At 51.0% G+C, this 16,358-nt stretch overlaps 2 protein-coding genes across 6 annotated transcripts; one reads left to right on the plus strand and one right to left on the minus strand.

Moving 5' to 3' along the window:
* Positions 1-1,354: 1,354 nt before the first annotated feature.
* Positions 1,355-8,856, minus strand: LOC310899301 (uncharacterized protein). 5 transcript variants are annotated; one of them, XM_083835581.1, is made up of 6 exons: positions 5,409-5,709; positions 5,165-5,268; positions 4,879-5,020; positions 4,712-4,757; positions 4,287-4,373; positions 1,355-3,942 (listed from the first exon to the last, which is right to left on the minus strand). In XM_083835581.1, exons 1-6 carry the CDS (start codon positions 5,411-5,413, stop codon positions 3,748-3,750), a joined length of 579 nt encoding a protein of 192 aa, XP_083691707.1. In that variant the 5' UTR covers positions 5,414-5,709; the 3' UTR covers positions 1,355-3,747. The 5 variants fall into 5 exon arrangements, with proteins under 5 accessions (XP_083691707.1, XP_083691708.1, XP_083691706.1 ...); XM_083835582.1 differs by lacking the exons at positions 5,165-5,268; positions 5,409-5,709 and adding an exon at positions 7,505-8,856; XM_083835580.1 differs by having other exon boundaries at positions 4,712-5,020.
* Positions 8,857-13,026: 4,170 nt separating this feature from the next.
* H2AZ1 (H2A.Z variant histone 1) lies at positions 13,027-15,395 on the plus strand. The gene is made up of 5 exons (XM_083835597.1): positions 13,027-13,340; positions 13,690-13,767; positions 14,150-14,263; positions 14,719-14,848; positions 14,980-15,395. Exons 1-5 carry the CDS (start codon positions 13,338-13,340, stop codon positions 15,039-15,041), a joined length of 387 nt encoding a protein of 128 aa, XP_083691723.1. The 5' UTR covers positions 13,027-13,337; the 3' UTR covers positions 15,042-15,395.
* Positions 15,396-16,358: the final 963 nt, after the last annotated feature.

Here is a 16,358-nt window from a genome sequence, read left to right on the forward strand (position 1 = left end):
CTGCCTTCACTTACGAGATTTCCCAAAAAGATTTTGGCTTTGAATGCTCAGGAGCATGCATTTACACACGGAAGAGCTGTAATGTTCACAGAGCAAGCTATCACGGATGGCCTTTGGGAATACCCCAGGGGTGACTGAGTTTTCCAGTAATTTCCATCATTTATTTTACTGTCCAGTGACAAAGTCCAACAGCAACGTAAAGGTGTTTCGGCTTTCTGTGTTGCACGTTAGGCTGTAGGTGAAGGAACTGACCATCTTAAGGGATACCTGGAAACTTGCTGTAACAGGGGGGGATGCAGATGAAAACCTCGTTCAGAGGCATCTTGATAGCATCAGGGAAACTGAAACAACCAGAAATTACTTGGATTTTATTATTTGGATTTTATTGCGTGGGCATCCCCTGTGCTGTGGTTCCTTGTGAGCCATGGGCATCCCCTGCACTAAAAGTCCTAAATCCTGTTTTAAAGCAGCTGCCAGAGAGTGCTGTATGCAGAACACCAACAAAGCATAAACACGGTGTTCACTTTGTGTCTGTCTCACGTTAAGCATTTCTTAAATACTAAAGGTACAATATTGTATTTTTTTTTCCCCTTTTTAATCCACTGGGGAAGGGATGTGGCTTATCACATGTAATAATCTGCGAGCTGAATATAGAGCTGTCAGGTGCAGGACATGGAGGTGGCAGCCCTTTAAAGTGCTGTGATGGTTGTGTTGGATACCTGCATCAAAAAGCATTCATTTTAGCCTCAGAAAGTCAAATCCACCTCGTCTTCCCTCTCTGGGGGGGCCTCCTTAATTCAAAGCATTGATATGCAGCAGTGGGATATGTAGCAAAAGGGTTTTCCTGACATTGTCTGTGCTGTAGGTAAAATTACCTCCCCTCTGTGACCTGAATCAGCGCAGTGCAATACCCAGCGGTGTGAAGCCGTGTTTCTAAGAGGGTTTTTGCAGGCTCCGTGCCCTCCGTAAAATGCTGATCCTGTGGGATCCTCGCGGGATGCTCTGCGCAGACCAGCTTGGGTTTGCATCTCCTGCCAGCCCAACCCTGCAGCATCCCAGCCCCTCTCAGCACCTGGTGGAGGTCCTGGGGGAAAATTACACGAGGAGGAAAGCCCCGGTGACAGCACCCATTGCCTCGCACATCTCGTGGTCCGTAGCCCTGCTCCGTGCCCTTGGCGAGGCACGGTTGCTTCTGCTCGGCTTTGTGTCAGTGCGTTCCTGCTGCTTTTTGCCTCTGGTTTCAACAGAGCCTGCCTGGCGGGTGGGTGGGTGTGAGATTTATGTTGCAAGGAAATTCAGGGAAGCTTGAGAGTTTCTTTTTTTTTTTTCTTTTTTTTTTTTCCCTTCAAAGCTTTTGAAAGTCCACTGGGGACCCCTAATGTTTGCCTGCTGCAGAAGCACACGCCTCTGAGCTGAAGCTGCAAGAGCCTCTTTGGGTATCCCTGGGTTTGGTTGTTTTGGTCGTTCAAAGGTAAGAGCCCCGGAATGCTTTGGGGTGCAGAAATCTTCGTGCTGCCCATGTAATGTATGGGAGTCCCTTGTGCCCTGAGCCATGACATCAGGAACGTATAACATGTCCAGCAGAAGGAAAATAGTGCGTGCTTTGCTCCATGGCAAGACATCATCCATTCAAGCGAGCAATCGTTAAAGGGAAAAATACATTCATAAAGTGGGTGGTATGGCAACAGGACTTATGGTCCTTGTCAAAGGCAGTGGGAGGAATAACCCTATCAGTGTTTGGTTTTTTTTTAAGGCCACTCCACAGCCCCAAGATCAGCTTTATTCTGAGCTCTCTGAGTCCCACCTCATCCAAAAATGCTGCTGTCATCTTTCCCAGACCAGAAGCATCGTTGTTATCTCCCACCCTCAATGTTACAGAGGAACCAAACCTATCCGAAGCTTTACACAGAACAACACTATGCTTGCAACAGGAATAAATTGCCCTTCTCTCTTTCAAGCCTCCAGCCCCAAAGCCAAGTAAATCAGCAAAACCTGGACTTTAAGTGGCTTCTAACGTACTGAAAGTCAATTAGAGTGATTAAAATGGAGCTGCTAACCACAGGTCTTCATCACCGATGCCGTGCTGAACATCTATTCTGTGTGGTTTGCAAGTAAAAGCACATGGAGAGGAAAGGATTTTTTTTTTTAAAGCAGCCAAATTGCCTCTAATTAGCAACACAACTGTAGTCAAAACATAATGTGAGGATAATAAATTGATATTTGCATAATGGAGACACTACCAAAATGTACTTCAAATAAGCTGAATTGGATTATAATTAGAGCTGTGTTTTGGGAAAGAAAATCCTCCTAATTGCCTCCATACCGACAGCATCAAGGAAGAGAGGGCTGCAGGCATAGGGCATGGCCCCGAAACAGCACGGCAGGGCTGGGGGCCTGCGGGAGTGGCTCCAAAAGGCAAGGCAGGCTGCCTCTTTTCCTTTTTTCCTTTATTTTTCCGATGTTGGGAAACATTCCCAAAGCAGCTGCTGATGCTGGGAAAACCCCACGAAGCTCCTGGCTTATTTTCTACAGCCAAAACAGCACAGCTGAGCTGATGGGTGCAAGGCATCGCGTGCCTCAGCAAATGAGGATGAGTTTAGGAGCCTGAGACTGGGCGGGTAGCAGCGGCAAAACCTCCTCCTCCTTCAACACTGTGCTTCGTGTGGTTGTGCTGAAAGAAAACCTGGGGGAAAGCGTGTGGGGAAAACAAGCTGGGTGGGAGAAACGTGCGTCTCTGGGGAGGCAGTGCAGGGATAACAGTGCAAGTGCTATTTCTGTGCCTTGCGTGAAGCCTGTGGACGAGGGGAAGCATTGGTGCTGCACCAAGTTGCCATAGCCTTCTTCCAGCTTTAGTCAATCAGCAGTTACTTGTTTCTGTTGGTATGTATGCAAGTTGGCTCTTATTTCCCAACCATTACCAAATTAATTAATTAAATAAATAAATAAAAAGAGGCCAGCTGGAAAGCACTGGGTGACAGGACGTTAAGCCACCAGGGGGTTGTATGGGGCCACGGGGACCAGCAAGGCAGAGATCGTGCACCTACACGGGAGTCCCCGGGGAGCTGTTATTGCTAGTAAGACACCCTGGGGCTCTGCGTAGTGAGCGAGCTTTCCATCAAATGCAATTGCTCCCGCTGTGGTTCGAATGAAGGCAGTTTCCATTAAATTTAATTACGTTCCCCCCAAGCTGGTGCGGTAATGGCGAGCTTGTTAAGGAGAGGCAGCTATGAAGTTAGGGCGTTATTTATATTTTCTATTAAGCCATGGTTATTTCTATTACAAATGACGTCACGCATGTGTGTCATGCTGATTTATGATGACAAAGATAAGCTGTGATCATTCATTGCAGCACATAACCAGCACATGAAATACACGCGGCACAACTGCACCTACAAGCTCAGGTCAACGTCTGGATCTAGCTTAATACAGCAGACGAGTTGGTACAGGATGGGATTACCAGCTGGCAATTAATTATTGGTAAAGGAGAGGTGGATCGCTCCCTCTCTATAACATGAGCAGTTCTTGTTCAGCAGTGTGTGTAGGTCCATTGTCGAGACAACCCTGAAGATTGTTCACCTCCCTCCCACCCTTCCAGAGATGTTCAGACAGAAAGCACTGATGAAACCAGATTCAGCCCCGATCCCACTGGAAGAGGTGTCTGTAACTTTTTTTCTTCCTCCATCTTCGAGAAGTCACTGCCATAGACCTGATTGTGGTGGTCCAGTGCAAAACAAATGTAGTCTCCTATTAAGGTTTCAGATACCTAAAGGTAAGACACAGCACGGACAAAGCAAGGCCGCCAGATGCAGAAGAAGGCAAAGCCAGAAGAGCATTGGTGCAGGCATTCAGGGCAGGTTTTGGCTCTTGAGGATGTTCTCCAAAAGTTCCTGAGCTTCTTGGAGCCCATGGGCTGCAGCCACACTGAGGAGTTTCTCCACTTCCCTGAAGGACATGAAATCTTCATAAAGAAAAACTAGAGAAAGGTACGGTTCGCTCCTATCTGACTTTTATTTACCCAGATTTTTATTAGAGGACCATGATTACTCGATCTGAAAGAATCTGTGGTCAACTCTCTAATATTCAGAAAATGATCTGGTTTTCTTTTTGCTTTTCCCTATGGTCTGGGCATGCGTATTTGGGGTTTGGTGATTTCCCCAGCCTAATTAAACTGAAGTAGAAATGATTTGACTGGTGGGACTTATAAAACCGAATAAACGAGTGTGCCTGTCTCGGGAGGAATTGGGCCCTCATCTGCAATGGAAAGGGGCAGGAGCAGCTGGGGTTACCCTTCCTCCAGCGCCGCCGTCATGTTTCGGAGAGCTCCCAGCGCCAGGTTGAAGGAGGAGTGAGGGTGGCCCTGTCCTGCTGCCTGCCTGAAGGGAGGAGAAGGAGCAAGGAAGGCATAAAGGAAAATACAAAAGAAAAACCTAATTCGACTGTTTCCCCCATGCACCTGCAGTCTCGATCTCAAGATATTTTTTGGCCTCCCACTGGCTTAAAATAAACATGAGAGGATGGGGAAGGCAGAGCGAAGTGTCTTGACCCCAAGCAAGACTCAGGGAGGGCTGGGCACGCACCAGCGCCGTGGGATGGTGCAGCACATCTCTCCCCGCAAAAGTATCACCAGTTCTTTTTCCTCCTCCCGTACCCTGACAGACTTTCCCAGAAAAGAGCCATGCACCGTGTCAGGAGTTATTTTTTTGCACCTCACCTGAACCAGCGCATGGCCAGGTCCTCGCTTTTTTCCACTCCAGCTCCTGAGATGGAAACAAAGCAGCAGAGTCATGGTGAGGATGTAAAATACGGTGCCCAAAGCCCGGGGTGCAGAGCCACGTTTGTGTTCCCTGTACACAAACGTCCTCTGACAGGGAAGGTTACCTTGCAAATACCTCTGCCCCACGATGTGCTGGGCATGGGGGTACCCCAGGCGAGCGTACGCCTGCACCACGCGGAAATGGAAGTCCTGGTAGCACAGCGCGATGTACAGCAGCAGCAGGCCGGCCGCAGCCACAGCCAACAGCTGCAAAAGAGGAGGTGCGAGGAGAGAGAGGAGCTGACGACCAGCTAGAGCAAACACTTCATCCAAGCTGTAAAGCCTCCCGAAGCTATTCCCCAAAGAGGAATGGGCGGAGAGCCTCACGGACCCACAGAAAATCAAAGTAACCTTTGATGCAGAGCCGCTTCCAGCACCCATTAAAGCCAGCAGGAAAGGCTCCGCTGGCTCCAGATGGGTCCCAAGTCAATATCACTTCATTTTCCAGCAACCCTCTTGAAGTAAAAAAATAAAAATCATAAGCTCGGCACGAGACACTGGTCTTTGAAACTAACATCAGAGGCAAGAGCTCTTCAAACTTCTGGTGCAAGCCTGCACCGAAAGACGCCACAACGATGCTGGTCACTGCTCATACCTCATCCTTGAGTTAAAATGCTGCAAATCACAGTAAGACTGAGCTTCGGGATCCTATATCAACATCCAAGCCAGGAACTGAAGCAAGCCCGTGTCCTGGCCCCCACCTGCACGGCCAGGACAAGTCTAGTTTTTTCTTTGTGTATCACTTATTGCTACGGGCACTTGCAAATAACAACTGGTTCTGGCCATCGCTAAGTGGGATTAGTGGGTGATGAGACTTAAAGGAGCCCTGCTGGCTAGTTAAGCTAAGTAGTTAAAATAGGTGAGCTATAATTACACACAAATGCCCCAGCATTTGATTTTCACAGATTCACAGATTCACAGATTTCTCTAGGTTGGAAGAGACCTCAAGATCATCGAGTCCAACCTCCGACCTAACACTAAGTACTCCACTAAACCATATCCCTAAGCTCTACATCTAAACGTCTTTTAAAGACCTCCAGGGATGGTGACTCCACCACCTCCCTGGGCAGCCCGTTCCAATGCTTAATAACCCTTTCGGTAAAGAAGTACTTCCTAACATCCAACCTAAAACTCCCCTGTCGCAACTTTAGCCCATTCCCCCTCGTCCTGTCACCAGGCACGTGGGAGAATAGACCAACCCCCACCTCTCTACAGCCTCCTTTCAGGTAACTGTAGAGAGCGATAAGGTCTCCCCTGAGCCTCCTCTTCTCCAGGCTGAACAAGCCCAGCTCCCTCAGCCGCTCCTCGTAAGACTTGTTCTCCAGACCCCTCACCAGCTTGGTCGCCCTTCTCTGGACTCGCTCGAGCACGTCCATGTCCTTCCTGTAGCGAGGGGCCCAAAACTGAACACAGTACTCGAGGTGCGGCCTCACCAGAGCCGAGTACAGGGGCACAATCACTTCCCTCGACCTGCTGGCCACACTGCTTCTTATACAGGCCAGGATGCCGTTGGCCTTCTTGGCCACCTGAGCACACTGCTGGCTCATATTCAGCCGACTATCCACCAATACTCCCAGGTCCTTCTCGGCCAGGCAGCTTTCCAGCCACTCATCTCCCAGCCTGTAGCTCTGCTTGGGGTTGTTGCAGCCCAGGTGCAGGACCCGGCACTTGGCCTTGTTGAACTTCATGCAGTTGACCCCAGCCCATCGCTCCAGCCTATCCAGATCCTCCTGCAGAGCCTTCCTGCCCTCGAGCAGATCGACACACGCACTTAGCTTGGTGTCATCTGCAAACTTACTGAGGGTGCACTGGACGCCCTCATCCAGATCATCAATAAAGATATTAAAGAGGACCGGCCCCAGTACCGAGCCCTGGGGGACTCCACTAGTGACCGGCCTCCAACCAGATTTGACTCCATTCACCACAACTCTCTGGGCCCGGCCATCCAGCCAGTTTCTAACCCAGCGAAGCGTACGCCAGTCCAAGCCCCGAGCAGCCAGTTTCTCGAGGAGAATGTTGTGGGGAACGGTGTCAAAAGCCTTACTGAGGTCAAGGTAGACCACGTCCACAGCCTTTCCCTCATCCACCAAGCGCGTCACTTGGTCATAGAAGGAGATCAGGTTCGTCAAGCAGGACCTGCCTTTCATAAACCCATGCTGACTGGGCCTGATCGCCTGCTTGCCCTGCAAGTGCCGCGTGATGACCCTCAAGATAATCTGCTCCATTTTCCGGCTGATGAGCTTAAGGACGTAATGACGGTCCTCCCTCCTGGAAAAAAAACAGCTATGGCTGGAAATACGGCAAGACGTGCCCCTTGCTGGAGACACAGCTGCTGTAAAGGGTCCAGCCCCAGCAAAGCTGAGCAAAGATGTCCAGGAAAGGAAAAAAACAGCATTTCTGGCAAAGAGCAGGGGCTGCTGAGTAAGGTTTCGCCCAGCGGCTGTGCACGACCCGGCAATGTCACTTCGCAGTTTGGCCACCTAATTTTTAGGCTGCGAGAGGTGGTGGTGGGGGTGCTTTCCTTCCCTGGTGACTCACTCTGAAAGCCCCCAAGCTCTGCTCATACTGCAAAATCTTTTGCAAGCCCTTCATCGTGCTCCCTGTGCCCGTGAACACACAGCCCTGGGGACTTTGCAGAGGCTGCGCTGACGCTGCCAAATTCGACACTGCCACCCCAAGCCCCACGCTTACCTCCCAGGTGCTCCACGCCACGCTGGGGGGCTCCCCCCCTCGCGGGGAAGGATTTTCCTGACGGGTGCCAGCGCTGCCCCTTCCCACCCATCGCCGCCGCGCCGGGGGCTTGGTGTCCCCCATGGCTCCCAGCCGCTGGAGCTCTGAGAGCTGCCCGCCCCCCGTCCTCCCTCGCCGCAGGTCCCCCTGGTCACCTTCTCCCAGCTTTGCTCCTGATTTATGGTGGTAGCAGCCCAGCTGCTTGGCTGAGATAAGAGGGATGCATAGGCGTCCCTCAGGGCATCACAGAAAAAGGGGACCAGCCTCTGCCAACACCCTTTAAAACTGCTACCACTTAACTCCGTGCTGGATGCTTCTCCACCTTCAGACTGCGCCAGGGCAGGTAAACAGTTAAATTTGACAAAGTTGAGGAAGAAATTAAAAATAAAAGTGTTTTCTTCTCCTGCTTTTCCCACGAGAAGGCAAGTGCTTCGCGAGCAGTGATGACGCCGCTCAGTGCCACAGATGTTCGGCAGCTTGTTATCTCAGTTGCTCGGGCTCCGCAGGCTCCTGTCGGGCTTTGAATGAGCGAGATAAGATGCGGGCCCACCCCCAGGTGAGAAAATCAGAAAGGGTGCAATGAGGTATAACCAGGGAATTATCAGAACGCACAACCCCCCGCCCTGCCCCAAAGTTTGATGGGATGGCATTATTATTATTTTTTTAAGCTGGAAAAGGGCTTACATGCTAAAGGCAGTCATTTTATAGCTGCGTAATTGTGCCTTTATTCATCTGCAGTAACTCCACCTAGTGAATTTCAGACGGTAAATCATGTTTTGCCTTCACAGCTGAGCAAACGTCTGTTTTTAACACCAGGTGCTGCCTCCTGCATGTTGCCTTTTCTGCTCTGGAGCCCTAGCCAAGGACCTTCACTGAGTGGCAAGGCAGATGAGATGCATCTCATGCAAAGGGCTGACCTTGCCTGGTTGCCTAAGAGTAAAAAATGACAAGTTTTTTTTTTTTCTTTCCAATTTTACAGCAAGGGGAGTGCCATGCAGTGGTTTTGAAGGCAGTGATGACTCAGCCTAAAACCCTTACTGAAGAGGAAACCCTTCATTCTTCTGCACTGAGGTCAGGTTCTCATTTCTGGTGTTGTGCTGCCATCATGGGGCCAATCTCATTTGCTTAATCACAGCCACATTACAGTCCGAGGTCCATCTTCATGCTCCTCATCCTCTTGATCGAAATGCAAAGCATTTTCACGGTATATAATGCGAATGGGACATGAACAGTCGTACCGTAGGGTCAACTGCTTCTAAAGCAAACCCTGAGGAGAAGGACCTAGGCTGCAGTGTCCTTATGCTCATTTACCTTTTTTTTTTTTAGCTACAATTATTGGAATTTAAAGACAAAAAAAAAAAAAACAAAACCTCATGGAGTCATTCTACTTGGAAATGAACCAATCTGTAGCTGCAGATCCCAAATTTTGGCAAAAGTAAGCGCCTGAGCTACTGTTACCATTGCTCATAAAGGATTATCTGCAGTAGATGCATCCTGACACCTGACCTAGCTCAATGAAATTATACTTTTCTCTGTACAGTCAGGTCCTGGTGCTTGCAGTTCTTCATTGCAGGTGACGGCAGTGATACTTGGGTAAGTGTTATTACTTGCACGTTAATTAATTGCACGTTATCAGTGAGAGGCATGCTGCTTGTGCTATAAGCCAGATGTGGCAGTGGTTCTCATGCCTGCAGTGAGCCTGAGCTGCTTCTCTGCAAAAATCAGCCTTCAGCACAAGGAAAAAGTAAATCGGGTTGTCAGTGCAGCAGCCAGTGATGGCTGTAGTAGCTGCCTCCTACCAGCACAGAAGAGTTGGATCACTTCTCTCTGCCATGGCTTTGGCAAGGAAAGGACAAGGGGCAGGTGGCGTTTCTATTTCCCCTTTCATCTACAGCAAACAAGTTCTGAAGAACGACTTCCATCTCGTACAAATGAGCATTTTGATTGAAAACCTGGAGCCAGCCACGTTCAGGAAAACACAATTTTCCTCACGTTTCTTTTTCACTTGAAGGGTTTTGCTAATCATGTGGTTTCTCTTTTCCTCCTTGCTGTGTCAGTGTGGTTAGGGCTGGAAGCACATAAATGCTCCATTTCAGTTGAAAGGTGGAGATTGAGTGCTGGAAGAAGACTGGGTGGCTGTGACTGGAAGGAGTTAATAGGACAACATCACTGTTCGGGACAGCTGGTGCCTAGACTGAGTCCCAGAGAGACAAGAAAGGAAAGAAGAATAATGGATTGCACTGAAACCCATATGTGAACACTGTGTTCATCCCTTCTCGTTTGTTTTCTTGAAGTTTGCTGTGTTTTGTCCCGAATGAAGAAACATATAATTGTTGAAAGAATGGTAGATGAAGGCTACGAAACCAAAATAGGCCATGCCCTTAGCACATTGCCAGTTCAAACCAAACACATTGACCTCACCACCTCAGACAGAGAGTCCAGGCGCTGCCTAGGAGTGTCAGTGGCGGATCAGCCTCAAGGAGTTTTTCCAATTCACTTTGTTAGGAAAAGAAATGGGTATAACCAAATCGATATAACTGGTACGAGTCTGTTTAATCAAAGTGTCCCCTAGGCACCGGTAACATGGGGCAGATTGGATTCACCCTACTTGTTCGCCAACTTGAATGTGGTTGAGTGCGTACTCACATATGGCTTTACAGCACAATATAAAACAGTGTGAATACTCCTTATCTCAGTTACCCTGCTGGATGGAGCTCAAATGGAGGTAGCAAGGGGGACCGAGGTGTGCAGCAGCAAGGCCTTCCTTGCAGGGCAATGGGCAGGAGGTGGGCAAGGACTCGTAGCTGGCATAGTCTCTGACAGGCTCTGGTTTCATTTTGCCTAACTCTCTACAGCCTCCCTTCACAGCTGGCTAAACAAGGATGAGATAAAAATCTATTCAGACCTGTCATTATGGCGTTATTAATAGCAGACAGAAGAGTGTACAATAAGCAAGACCATAGGTATAAGGGGAGCTTGAGTCTCTCTGATAATCAGCATGCACACATTGTCTGCAGCTCTATTACGGAGATATGTGAAGCTGTTTCCAGATACCAGATTAACAAACGTATCTGTTAAACCCAACAATTGCCCCCATTCATCATCACGCACAGCACCACAGTGCTAGCAGAGAGCAGGTGATCCTCCTGAACCCAGGCACGGCAGCCAGCAGGGAGACCTGACGGAGACCGCCCTTTAAGGTGCAGCTGTGGGCACCTGTACTGCTTCTTCGTCCATTTTAAATGGCAAATAATTTTGCCCAGAGGTCATAGACTTGTGATGTATCCAGACAACACCACATTCATGGCCTGGTGGTTAGTGAGGGGTGGGAAGGGGTCCCTGCTTTACAGGATGTGTCCATGCTTCAGGGGTGAGTGAAAATGAGTGTTAGCCCCCAAGGAAATCAGATTAAGTAGCAGACAGAGCAGAAAGGAAAGCGGCACTGCATCCCCAGTCTCCAAAGAGGTGCCAAAAAACAGAGGGGAAAGAAATTACATTTTGCAGGAAATCATCAGTCCCCAGGACAGGCCTAGGCGAAGCACTGATAAGTCACATCTTCCCCCGAGCATCGCCCAGGTGTGGGGTCAACTCTTATACAGTGACAAACTGGGGAACTACTTTTTGGGGCATAGCCTTCCCTGTGAAGTCCATAGGGAGCTTCAGCCTCTCATGCAGCGTGCCCCTGGAGTTCATCCAATTTCCCTAAAAGTACCTTACAGGCTCCTGTCCTTTATTGCGTTGGACATGCTACACAACAGAATAAAGAAATGCTTCCCTTGTGACCTGGTGTGCTCCAGCTAGATGTTTGAAAACCAGAAATGTCAGAAAATAGATCTGTAAATCCGTACGGTAAGCAAAACCTGTGTCTACCCTATACTTTGCAGACAGAGGAAAATGAATCCTGCACATTGTCCAAGCTGATCAGAGGGACCTATCAATGTTAATTGGACCAACAAATGCCAATTTACTGTGCTCTGCCCCATTGAAGCGTATCTTCCCACCGCCACCACAAGGTGGTTATGCTATAAAAGCCATCTGAGTTAGTTTTAATTTCTCTCTTCTTAAATATTAGGGAGGGAGTTGTGGCGAGAGGCTTATTAGCTAGTGTGGGTGATCCGAGACTTGTTTCACATACTGTGGCATGTCTCTAACCCTATATATACTGCATTCAATACATACACACCTTTGCATTGGCTTAGTAGCTACATGCCCTGGTCTGTGGTGTGTGCTGAACGGGGCTGTGCTTGCTGGAAGCCCACTGAGCAAAGCAGCACCTCAGGTGTTACGCTGCTTTGCCCACATAGTCCAGGCTGTAAGGGACCCGGGTGGCTGAAAGCACACGGCCGCAGCGAGCTGCTGGGGAAGCGCATGAGAGGCCTGTGTCAGGGATCATCTCCAGCTGGTAGGAGACGGACTCCTTCGTCTGCTTTCTAGCACTTCCCTGTACAGAAAACAGGGAGAAAATCAGCTTTCTCCTCCTACGTCTCTGTTGCCAGAGGGTCGTGTGACAGGAACTTGGCTTCTCTTGCCCCTAAGGGAAAGGGCGAATCAAGCCTTGCTAGAGGCACTTCGGACAGGTCCCGTTTTTTAAAACATTAGGTGGAACGAGACCTTGACTTCCACAGGTTTCTGTAAAATCTTTATTTTTTTATTTTTTAAACTCAAAAACCCACAACTCTTCTTTCTTGCTGAGGGGAAAGCACAGACAACTAATGCTTCAAATAGAGGCACCAGACAGTTACATAAAATGCCAGCCTCCTGCAGGTAGGAGTGTCTGATCCCAGCTTGGCCCTGCCTCTCTGTGCTTGTGGAGGTGGGTTTTTACCCCAAAGCCGCATCAGCACGTTGAAAGTAGACAAGTTGTGTCGGGAAGAGTAGCCCTACCATAACTTTATGCGTTTGAGTATCTCCTGTTAAATGTCTGTCTGCCAGAGTACTCCTCGTGCTTGGGACCTTCGATACTGAGGCAGAGGACATGCGTATCATCTCCTACTGAGGTGACTGAAGTGTTTTGTGACTAGGTTGGTAACGTGCGTGGCTCGTGGTTAGGCTGGTAATACTGAGCTACTGGGTTGGCAGGCTGAGCCGCTCTTCCCTCCCAGAGCTGCCCAGTTCATGAGGTACCGGGATTTCCCCCTGGATACGCGCAGGGGACCCGTGAGGTGTACGGTGTTGTGGAACACAGCACAGTGTGCGGTTACTGACTTGGCGCTGAGGGAGGCAGATGAACTGAGGACCCCTCCGAGCGAGCTCTGAGGTGAAATGGCTTGGCTGCTTTTTTGTGAAGCAGGGATAACGGCGCCGTGCTGGAGGCGGCACCTGAGACAAGACACGGGGCTAAGGGTCCTTGTGAGGGGGACGCGGCCACGGGCGTGATGTTAATTAACTGTTACGCAGTTAATAGACAAAGGGGCGCGACGCTGAGGCGATGTCCCCGCGCCCCCCCCTAAGAAAAGGCGGGCGCCTGTCCCTTTAAGCGGGGGCGGGGCCTCTCCCGCAGCGCCGCAGAGCGCCGCAGAGCGCCGCCGGCCCCGCCCCGCGCCGCCATTGGCTGTCGCTGGGGGAATCGCCCCGCCCCCGCGCGCTGCGATTGGCCGGCGGCGAGGCCGGGGTTCCCGGATGCGGGCGGCCGGGCGGTTATAAAGGGCCGGGGGAAGGCGGGAGCGGGCGCAGTTTGAATCGCGGCGGGCAGGGGCAGGTCGGTGCTGTGGGCCGGGCTCGGTGCGTGCGGGACGCTCTCCTCATCCTCTTCCTCCTCCGACGGCACCCGCGCGGCGCCGCGCTCCGCTTCGCGATGGTGAGGAGACGGGGAGGTTGGGGGGCGGGGAGAGGGGCGTACGTGCGGCAGCGCCGCCGGCCCATGGCGGGGGCCGAGGGGAGGCGGCCGTTGGCGGGAGAGGAGGGCAAGGCTGGCGGCGTGCGCCGCGGGCCGTTACCTGCCGGTAGGCGGCGGCGGGGAGGGGGGAGGGGGAGCCGCATGCGCAGTGCAGACACCGGGGAGAGGGAGGGGCGGCAGCGCATGCGCCCTGGGGCCGCTGGATGTGGCGGGCAGCGCGCAGGCGCAGGGTGGGGGGGAGGGGGGAGGAGGGGAGCGCATGCGCGGTGCAGCGCTGCGGCCTCCCTGACGCGTCCGCTGTCCTCGGCAGGCTGGTGGCAAGGCCGGGAAGGACTCCGGGAAGACCAAGACCAAAGCGGTGTCCCGCTCGCAGCGCGCCGGGCTGCAGGTGAGCCGGGGTGGGGTGGGTACGGCGAAGTGGGGCTGGCCTTGCATCTGCCCCCCTGTACCGTTTTGAGTCCTGCTGACAGCCTTCGGACTGCCTGGAGTGGTGTAAGGAGCTGTCCCCCTCTGTGCTTTTAAGGCATGTCTGTGCTGGGGTAACAGCATGGCCTTGCTGCCGACGTGGAGTTGAGAATCTAGCTAGGGACGCTATGCAAAGCACTGAGATTGTGTTACGTACAGGGAGGCATCTCTGGTGTTACAGCTCAGCTCGCTTCGGTTGTACATCTTTTACTAGGGCTCTGTTGCCCAGCATCTGTTTCAGGGTGGTTTATTTCTTCCGTTATCTCTGCAGTCGCAGCCTGTTCATGCTTCTGTTACTTTTCTAGTTCCCTGTAGGCCGCATTCACAGGCATCTGAAGTCTAGGACTACCAGCCATGGGCGTGTGGGAGCCACAGCTGCTGTGTATAGCGCTGCGATCCTGGAGTACTTGACAGCTGAGGTAAAACGTCTGCCAGGGGTGCACACAAGCTGTTCGGATCCAAAATGGCACAATGACCAGAACCTCCTGTCTCTTGCAAATTTGGACTGGGATGTGAACTCTTCACTCACTTTGAGCCAGTTTTAGCCGTGTGCTTCCTCAGGAAGTTGCAAAGCACGCGTGGAATTTCTTGCTTTGTGTTTTATGAGGTTCAAATAGCTGTGATTTACAGCCAGGATGGAAGCGTGAAGTACTTGATAAAATGTGTAGCTGCAGCACTTCACGTCTGCTGTAAAATATTTTGTTCCTGGGGAAAACTAAAGCCACACCTTGAAAGGAGGAGCCCTTAAAGATGCATCGTGTGCTGTCTTGGTGGCAGTAACAGTGCATCTGATGTAGAGAGTAAAATTTGTAATGCCGTGCAGTTGGTCTCACTTGATTTGTGTAACTCATCTGAAAAACATTCTTGTCTCAAGGTTCTTGAGCTGGCAGGAAATGCATCCAAAGACTTGAAGGTGAAACGTATCACTCCCCGTCACTTGCAGCTCGCGATCAGAGGAGATGAAGAGTTGGACTCTCTCATTAAGGCAACGATCGCTGGCGGTGGTACGTAAACTGCTTGCGAACTGCTTGTGGCGAGGCCTCTAACAGATGTAGAGGTGGCTTTTCTTGAAGTGTGAAAACTAGCAAAATAGTTGAAGAGAAATAACGTTATCTTATTTGTTGCTCTCCCGTAGGTGTAATACCGCATATCCACAAATCTCTCATTGGGAAGAAAGGACAACAGAAAACTGTCTAAAGGCTATGAGGATCCCTTGTTATCTCAGGACTCTAAGTACTTATTGTCCAGTGTTGGTGATTCCAGTGGACTGTATCTGTGAAACACAACTTTGCCTTTTTGTAACTTTAAGAAGCTGAAGCTCACCTGAGCTTTCTAACAAACCAAATTTCTGCATTGAAGTCTTAACCGTATTTAAGTGTTACCATGGCTTCAGAGAAGCTATTGTATTTGCAGTGGGTTTTGATTGAGCTGACTGTTTTTAGATTGGTTTGACTAAGTAAATGGAATTTGACTAAGTAAATGTTTTGGTTTTGTACAGACTTTTCATCCACTAGAGTGGAAATATTCAATAAATGTTATATGAATACTGACCGTCTCTTGTCCACTAACTGAAAAATGGTTGGTCTCTGCAATGCTGCTCTTGGAGAGCACGTGGCCCCACAGCCTGTGAGCTGTACCCGAGGTGTGGAAAATGCCATCCTTGTGAAGTACCGCTCTTAGTAAATGTCACCGGGAGAAACGGCGTGCATGTTCTGGCAAGAGCTGTTTTAACTTTGCATACCCCAGTCGTATATCTCAGCGTGAGTTCCCTTTAGTGAGGCAGCTGTAAGGCTTCTGCTGCTGGAGGATGGTTTTGCTTGATGGCAGCCCTCACAGAGGGAGGGGTCTATCACGAAGTGGGGAGAAAGGTGAGCCGAAGGGATGGATGTTGGTAAGTAGGTGGTGTCAGCCAGTTTTCTATGGGAGACCCTAACCTTTTTTGCCACTTTTTGTAAAAGACTGTGAAGACATCCATATGGATGTCTTATGCAGCAGTGTCTGCTGGCTCTTGTTACACTAACCTTGAGGAAGTCTAAAACCAAAGCAGCAGCAGCCAAGTACCTCCTCCTTGACACTTGTTTTGTTTTCCCACAGCCAAGGTAAAGCCTGCCTGGCTGCAGTGGTGTGGGCTGGAAAGCGTTCCCTCTGCCTGCAACCCTACAGTTAGGTGCCAAGCTCCATGACTTAAGGACACGGGCAGAGCCGTGGTTTGAGCTCACCGCGCGGCAGCAGCACCCCCAGCGCTCGGGCGCTAACGGGGCGCTATTCGCACCCCTGGCTCCCTGCGAGCCCGCTATTTAAGGACGGGCCGCGCTGGGGGCGGGGAGCTCGTGCCCCCTGAGGCCGAGGGCTGCAGCGGCGGGGGGAGGCGAGCTCTGCGCCCCCCCCGCTTCCCGTGCGGGCAGCCCGGTGAGGTCGGGCCTCCAGCGCGGTGCCCCCCCCGCTCCGCCCGTCCCTGCCGGTCCTTCCCCCGGTGCTGCCGGGGCCGGGGGGCGGCGCATGCGCGGCGCTGCC

The sequence above is a fragment of the Anser anser genome, assembly GCF_964211835.1.
Source record: "Anser anser genome assembly, chromosome: 4".
Classification (NCBI taxonomy): domain Eukaryota; kingdom Metazoa; phylum Chordata; class Aves; order Anseriformes; family Anatidae; genus Anser; species Anser anser.